Source organism: Trichechus manatus, unplaced genomic scaffold (genome assembly GCF_000243295.1).
Source record: "Trichechus manatus latirostris isolate Lorelei unplaced genomic scaffold, TriManLat1.0 scaffold00170, whole genome shotgun sequence".
Lineage (NCBI taxonomy): Eukaryota > Metazoa > Chordata > Mammalia > Sirenia > Trichechidae > Trichechus > Trichechus manatus.
This window is the reverse complement of record NW_004444106.1, coordinates 4787264-4795783: the sequence shown is the minus strand read 5'-3', so window position 1 is coordinate 4795783 and position 8520 is coordinate 4787264. Positions and strand designations below refer to the sequence as shown.

The 8520-nt window shown below is 46.4% G+C and overlaps 1 protein-coding gene across 1 annotated transcript; it reads right to left on the bottom strand.

The window, feature by feature from the left end:
• Positions 1–5073: 5073 nt before the first annotated feature.
• On the bottom strand, positions 5074–7086 carry MBLAC1 (metallo-beta-lactamase domain containing 1). Its single transcript, XM_004391428.3, has one exon. It carries the CDS (start codon positions 6760–6762, stop codon positions 6022–6024), a length of 741 nt encoding a protein of 246 aa, XP_004391485.2. The 5' UTR covers positions 6763–7086; the 3' UTR covers positions 5074–6021.
• Positions 7087–8520: the final 1434 nt, after the last annotated feature.

The following is an 8520-nucleotide window of genomic DNA, read 5'->3' as shown; positions in this document are numbered from 1 at the left end:
GTGTAGAGAGAGAGAGAGAGACAGAGGTTTATATCAAGGAAATGGCTCACGTGGTTGTAGAGGCTGGGAAGTCCCAAGTCCATGGGTCAGGCTGGAGACTTCTCCCAATTCACGTTGCTGCAGGGGCTGGCAAACTAAAGATCCGGACCTCAGAAACTGACAAATCCCAGGATCAGCAGACAAGCTGCTAGCTCAAGTCCCAAGAACCGGAGGTCAGATGAACAGGAGCCAGCTGCAGGATCCAGAGAAGGCGAAAGCCAGCGAACGTTGCCAGAAAGCCCACCTATATTGGATACAGGCCCACCCCCAAGGAAACTCCCTTTCAACTGACTAGCTACTCACAGCAGATCCCATCAAGGAGGTGATCACATAATATCAGATCTCATCATGGAAGTGATTACATCATTATATGACTGCCAAACTACATTGTAACTGCCAACCACTGAGAATCATGGCCCAGCCAAGTTTACACACAATCTTAATGATCACACCTGCCAACCCAGAATTCTATACCCAGAAAAAAATCTTTCCAATAAAATGATGACAAAGTAATGATTTTTTCTGACAAACCAAGTGCTGGTGAAGATGTGCAGTAACTGGAACCCTCACACGTTGGTAGGAATGCAAAATGGTAAACCATTCTGGAGAACAGAAAATTTCTTATAAAGTTGCGTATATACTTACTATACAGCTCATGGAGCCCTAGTGGCACAGTGGTTAAGAGCTTGGCTGCTAACCAAAAGGTTGGCAGTTCAAATCCACCAGCCACTCCTTGGAAAGCCTATGAGGCAGTTCTACTCTGTCCTATAGGGTCGTTATGAGTTGGTATCAACTTGACAAAAATGAGTTTATTTGTTTGTTTGACAGATATAGCCCATAAACTATGTATTTAGACAAGAGAAATAAAAACTTATGTTCACACACAAAAACCTGTACATGAATGTTTATAGTGGCTTTATTCCACCCAGATACAAACAAACAGCTTCATCCATACAATGGAATACTACTCAGCAATAAAAGGAATGAACTACTCTACATTCAATGACATAGACGAATCTGAAATACATTATGCTAAGTGACAAAAAGCCACATACCTTATGATTCTATTTATACAACATTTTGGGAAAGGCAAAACTATTTAAAAAGGAAACAGATCAGTGGCTGCCAGGGGCTGGGAGTTGGGGAAGGGATTAACTACAAAGGGTCATGAGGGAAGTTTTTGGGGTGATGGAAATGTTTTACAACTTGATTGTGGTTGTGATGACTTGACTACACGTATCTTTCAAACTCATAGAACTGTACACAAAAAAGAGTGAATTTTACTGCATGTAAATTATCTCAATAAACTCAAGTTTTAAAAAAACACAAACCACTGCCTTTGAGTCAATTCTGACTCATAGTGACCCTTTAGGACAAAGTAGAACTGTCCCATAGGGTTTCCAAGGCTGTAAATCTTTACGGAAGCAGCCTGCCACATCTTTCTCCCCTGGAGCAGCTGGTGAGTTCCAACCACTGACCTTTCGGTTAGCAGCCAAGCACTTTAAACACTGGGCCACCAGGGCTCCTAACTTAAAAAAAAAAGACAAAAATATTTTAATCAGTTTAAATGTATTGATAATTTATCAAACGTTAAAGAAATTATCAGAGGACAAAAGCTAAGTGAAACTGGGAACCCAAAGAGGTTAGTAGACCACTGAAATCTGCCTTCCCCTTGAGGGCATTTGCCAAACTCACTAAACTTGAAATTCAGTGTTGAGAAAGCCAATGGCAGGAGACACACCCCAGGCCTTTGATAATGTGGGTAGTCTAACAGGAGACTGTTCTGTTGGCATAAAGCCAGGATCTCAAAAGTCTATACCCTCATATTATGTGAACTAGAAACCACCACCCCACACCCAACTAGAGACCTCAAAGAATTTGTCTGTCTTGAACCTCAGTACTAAGTAGACAGACAAAAAACTCTTCCTGGAGACTTGATACCCACAAGCCAGCCCTCAGATGCCAAATTCACCGTACCAGATAGTCTCAAAAGTTTCAAGTTGTGTTAATTTAACATGGCCCTAGGCTGTCAGCAGCTCATATTTTTGGCAGAAGCAAGTATTAGTTGTCTTTGGAAAAGCTCACTGTTGATTGGGATTTTTTGGTCAGTTTGGTAGCTTCTGAATTCAATACTAAATTAATAGCAAACTCAATACCAAACTAATATACTACAGGTCCTGTTTGTGTCACATTTAAATTAACCACAGGGTTTGATACTGATAGGGGTACGTGACCTAGATCCTTATGACTTAGATCCTTTATGACTAAGATCCTTTATCTGTCCTTTACATTCTTTGTGGCCTTCCAACCACCTTCCTATTTCTTAGTTACTTCTTCCCATTTTCTCCTTCTTTTTTTTTTTTTTTGTTCGTTAGCAGTTTTGACTGGACCCAGCCTCCTAATATCTTGAGCACTTCTTTCGCTCGGAATCAACACTCTCTCCACAACCTCTCTCTCTCTAATGGATCATCACCACTAGTATTTGTGTTCATTCAGGACTCTTTTTTGTTGCAAGTGACTGAAAACACAACTCAAAGTAGCTTAAGCAGGAAAGCAGTTTAGTAGCACATATGAATGAAGAGATGAGTAGATCTGGCTTTTGGTTCTCAAGCTATTCATCAGGTCTGTTGCTCTTAATCTCTCACGTCTGCCCCTGCTGTTTTAGCTTCATTCTCAGTCTCCATTTGGTGAGCCCAGTAACACTGTTCTCTCCCAGTGCTAGAACAAGGGCCACCAATGACCCACCTGCCCAAGTCGTCATCTTGCAGGAAAGAGCTAGACTCTTTTCCACTAGCTCCAGCAAGAACATTGAGATTACTAGGAATGGACTAGCTTAGGTGACCTGTCCATTTAGGAAACAATCATTGTGGCCAGAGGTGTATTGCTCTGAATCGTCAGGCCTAAGGCATGGGCTGTATCCTGGTTAAGTCAGTCTGGAGTGGACTGTTAGTGCAAGCTCAGAGTGCGGAGCTCTAAATAATCCTTAACCCTCCTCTTTCATCCTCCCTACAGCCCTGAAGCTGGTGGGTTTACATTCCACGTATCAAGCAGGGCTCCAGTGGCCTTCCTGTACTCTGCAGCCCAGGAGCTGGGGGGCCTGGCTGGGAGTCCTCACATCATGGTGGCGCTGGATCTGGGTCACTTTACCACCTTCCCTCCATCCATCTTTGTCCGACCACTGGCAAGGATTCAGGCAGCCATGGCTACACTGCTAGCTTAGGAACCTAGCACTCTTGTGATCAACAAACTGGAACACCGGCTACAAGTCTGTGTTTGCTGACCTCCGTGTAGCCTTCCTGGATGCCTGGGAAATGACCTCCAGCCTAGCCCTGCCAGATAACTACCCAAAGTGGCTCATGCAATGAGGTAGACTTGCTTCTCTGCTTGGTCTTTCCCACCTGAGTGCTTCTGGGGCTGTGCAGATGTAGGACTTGGGAACTGGGACGTAGTTGTGGAGAGAACCACTGCCATGACAGAACTTCTGGGATAAGGGCAGAGGCCATTAACTTATCTCACCGGGAAGACTGCAATACCTTTTTGATTAGACCTGCTGATTCCGTTCTTCAGAGCCCTGGTGGCGCAGTGGTGACGTGCATGGCTGCTAACCCAAAGGTCTGCAGTTTGAACCCACCAGCTACTCTGTTGGTGAAAGATGTGGCAGTCTGCTCCTGTAAAGATTTGCAGCCTTGGAAACCCTATGGACAGCTCTACTTCATCCTATAGGGTCGCTATGAATAGGAATCGACTTGATGGCAGTGGGGTTTTTTTTTTTTTTTCTTTTCTGTTCTTACCCCCCAGAGCACTGGTGGCACAAACCCCTTAACCACTCAGAACTAGAGTGATTATTTTAAAATACAAACCAGACCATGTTATTAGCCGGCTCAAAAGCCCAACAGCTTCCTATCTCACGTAGTATAAATCCAAACTCCTTACTGTGGTCCACGGGTCCCTGCATGATGCCCCTATCTAAGTGCAGCCTCATTTATTGCCACTCTTCCCTGGCATGTTGCAGTCCAACCCCATGAGTCTTCTTGCTGCTCAAGTATGTCAACCTTTTCTGCCTTGGGGCCTTTATACCTTCGGTTTCCTGTGCCTGGAATGCCCTTTCCCAGATCTTTGTATGGCTGGCTTTCTTCTCATTTACTTCTGTGCTCAGTCATCTCCTCACAGAGGCTTTTCCTGACCACCCTAAATAAAATAGTTCACTCTACCTTCTCAGCACACTATCCCCTCCTCACCCTGCCTTTTCTTCTGATCACTAACCACAACCTATAATTATTTGGTTTACTACTACTGTTACTGTTTTCTCGACTGTCTGTCTCAATAGAATATAAACTCCATGAGGGTAAGGAGTTTGCCCAGCTCACTCACTGCTGTTTATCTCTATGACCTACAATTGTTATCAGTTGCCATCAAGTTGATTCCGACTCATGGCGACCCACGTGTTGCAGAGTGTAACTGTTCCATAGGGATTTTTTTTTTTAATTTTTGTTGTTGTTGAGAATATACACAGCAAAACATACACCAATTCAACAATTTCTACATGTACAATTCAGTGACAATGAATACATTCTTTGAGTTGTGCAACCACTCACTCTTTTCTGAGTTGTTCCTCCCCCATTAACATAATAAACTCACTGCCCCCTAGGGTTCCTACCTAATCTTTTGAATTGCTGTTGTCAGTTTGATCCCATATAGATAGATCTTAAGAGCACAACGCTCCAGACGTTTTTATTAGTTAAGCTAAACTATTGCTTGGTTTTAAGACTTCAGGCGATATTTTTAAAGTTATAAAGCCTATCTCAGGGCAACAGTTTCAGGGGGTTCTTCCAGCCTCCATGGCTCCAAAAAATCTGGAGTCCATGAGAATTTGAAATTCTATTCTGCATTTCTGCCCTTTTGATCAAGATTATTCTATAGACTCTTTAATCAAAATGTTCAGTAATGGTAGCTGGGCACCATCCAGCTCTTCTGGTCTCATGGCAAAGGAGGCAGTTGTTCATAGAGGCTCCCTGGGGTGTTCAAAGTTGTGACCTTTTGGAAGCAGATCACCAGGCCTGTCTTGCAAGGCACCTCTGGGTGGGTTTGAACCACCAACCTTTTGGCTAGTAATCCAGCGCTTCATCGTTTGTGCTACCCAGACTCCCACGACCTAGAATAGTGTCTGAGAAATTGCAGATTCCAAATATTCTAATGGATTAAAGTGAGATGACTGACATGTCACCTCTATGCCCTGCACCTTCTCTCGGCAGCCTATACCCTATGGGAAACAGGCAATTGGCCAAAGCCTCTCCCTGCTGCAGTTGCTAATTATTATATATGCATGGTTATCACCTGGAGTCCCTGGGTGATGCAAATTGTAAACCCACTCAGCTGCCAATAAAAAGGTTGGAGGTTCAAGCCCACCCAGAGGTACCTTGGAGGAAAGGCCTGGCAATCTACTTTGGAAAAGTCAGCCACTGAAAACCCTCTGGAGAACAGTTCTACTCTGACACACATGCGGTCACCATGAGTTGGCACAGACTCCACGGCAACTGGTACTGATAAACAGTTATCATTATTAATGTTTCACATATATAGTGGGGCAGTATAATTTCCAATGCTGGTTTTCTACTTTTATTATTTTTATTTTGGCCGATTCACAAGAACATTCTCCCCATTTTACCAGTGAGGGCTTAGGAGGTTACACACAGAGCTGAGCCAGTCCCTGGCCCTAGTCTGGTTCCAGAAACAGGCAGAGAGTAATACTGGTGATGGCATTGGCTAGAAGAATAGTGTATCTTCACTAGAAAACTCGCCTCTTGCAAGGGCTAGAAGATGGGACCATCCGGGGTACTCCAGTCTCCTGGAAGCCAGTTCCTTGGCCTGGAGGGCTTTCCTGACAAGAGTCCAGCTCCTTCCCAGTACTTGTCGGTGCAAGATGACCTCCTAGTTTCCCACCTCGGGTTCCTGTTGGATCTTACCCGCACCCTTTGTCTCCGGCTATGAGGCTTCCCTGACCACCCTAAAGGGGGCCCCATGACCAGGCACGACCACATCGGCAGCGCTTAGTATCCTCTTCCGGCTCCGCTCCTGGGCCACTGGGTCCTCGCTCAGTGCCTGCCACGAGTCCTCGTCGCCATCGCGTTCAAACACGTCACCCACCACCACCACGGTGCCCAGGGCTGTGCCCGCCACCACCACGCTCACGTCTTTCTGACCCGCATGGCCCGGCGTGGCCCAAACTTCGAGACCGGGCCCCAGCCGCAGGGGTCGCTCCTCACTTAGCCCGTGGGGGAGGTAGCGGCCCCCCGGGAGGCAGAAGTCATGCGAGACCAGAAGAGCCGCCCCCGGGAACAGCCCCAGATTCCCGATGTGATCAGAGTGCCCGTGGGTCCCCACCACCAGAGTCACATCTCCCGGGGCCACGCCTTGCCCAGCTAGGGCCCCCAACAGTGCCTCCCGAGCCCAGGGGCCCCCAGTGTCCACGACCATAGGGCCACGGGCCGCCTCCTCCAGGGCGGTATTCGCCCCGCCGCCCCCGAAAGGGGACTCTCGGTGGCTAGAGACCAGGGCCCGATTCTGGGGCAGGACAAGGGTCACGGAACCGTCGGCGCGCACGGCGTCACTGACCCCCTCGGGCTCCGCGTAGCCCTGCAGCAGAACCACCACCGAGTAGGGGCCGCCAGACACCAGCAGAGGGAACTCCCCGCGCAGCTGTTCAGTCCGCACTAGGCTACTCATGGCAGGAGAAGGATCAGGCTAAAGACAAGAAAATGGGGCTGTGGGCGACGTCAGTTCCACTGCGTTCCCCACACACCCGGCTCCCACCACTACCCAAGTGGCATCTTCCACGTCTCACGCCCTTCAGATAGTACCTTCCTCAATCCCCTTCTGAAAATGGTATTTCCCAACCTTCCCTTTCTCCTACGTGCCCGGCCCATCCCTCAGCGTCTTCAGCCGGCGCTTCCCTCTCCATGCTTGCGTGGTAGATCTGCACCCATCACCCTCCAAAAGATACCCCATTTTCCCCCTTCATTCTAACCTTAGCCGCTCTCTCTACGTTTGGCCTAGGTTTATCGCCTCTCTTAAGTCTCGCTTCCCGGGAAAAAAACAGAAATTGAAAAGCGGAAGGGATTTTGACCTCTGCGAGCTTCCGTAAAACCAAGTATGGTGGCCGAAGTGGTACTGAATACGGAATTTTAATCTCCGTGCATTACCAAACATGCGTAGGTAAATTGCACAGACTCAAACGTAAATACAGTTCTTCGCCTCGCGATCTCTGCCAGCTTCCTTAGACTTTACAATTAAAAAGCACAATTAGCCGCTGCTGCCTTTTTTTTTTTTTTTTTTAAAGAAACTACTGTTTATTTTCGACAACCTCATAAAATTAAACGCTTCACATCCCTCCGCCTCTTGCCCTTAATATCCTCGTCTTTCGGTTGAAGAATAAGGGTTGAGAGAGGGAAAGGAAAAATTAAACGGTAAGCTTTGCAGCACTAAGAAGGTGCTTCCCTCAAAGCATAGCTAATCATTTTCCCAAACTGGCATTCTGCAGAAGTCTTCCAGAAAGTTTTGATAGGTTTGTGGAGGCAAGGGGTGTGAGTACACTGAAACTTTCGTGCACAAATAATGTGGGAAATGGTAGATTAAGGTTAGTTTTCTTTACTGTAACAGGAATTCTCAGAGTCCTTATTATTCTAATGGGAGTTTATCTCCAAGAGGAGAAAGAGTATGCAGCATTTCCCAAGCTTTTTGAGCAATCTTTTTTTTTTTGAACTTTAGATGAAGGTTTACAGAACAAATAGTTTCTCGTTAAACAGTCAGTACACATATTGTTTTATGACAATGGTTAACAACCCCATGACATGTCAACACCGTCCCTTATCAACCTTAGGTTCCCTATTACCAGCTTTCTTGTCCCCTCCTGCCTTCTAGTCCTTGTCCCAGAACTGTTGTGCCCTATTAGTCCCATTTTGTTTTATGAGTCTGTATAATCTTTGGCCGACTAGTGAACCTCGGGAGTGACTTCACTACTGAGCTAAAAAAAGGGTGTCCAGGGGCCATACTCCCAGGGTTTCTCCAATCTCTATGAGGCCAGTAAGTCTGGTCTTTCTTTGTGGGTTAAAATTTTGTTCTACATTTTTCTCCAGCTCTGTCAGAGACCCTCTGTTTTGATCCTGTTCAGAGCAGCCAGTGGTGGTAGCCGGGAACCATCTAGTTGTACTGGACTCAGTCTGGTGGAGGCTGTGGTAGTTGTGGTCCATTAGTTCTTTGGACTAATCTTTTCCTTGTATCCTTTTTTCTTCATTCTGCCTTGCTCCCAAAGGGGTGAGACCAGTGGAGTTTCTTAGATGGCTGCAGGCTTTTAAGACCCCAGATGCTACTCACCAAGGTAGAATGTAGAACATTTTCTTTATAAACTGTGTTATGCCAATTGAGCTAGATGTTCCCTGAGATCATGGTCCCCACACCCCTCCGCCCAGCAATTCAGTCCCTCAG

Bases quoted from the DNA above. Each gene is read 5' to 3' on its own strand.
- MBLAC1 (XM_004391428.3), bottom strand. From the start codon at position 6,762: ATGAGTAGCCTAGTGCGGACTGAACAGCTGCGCGGGGAGTTCCCTCTG.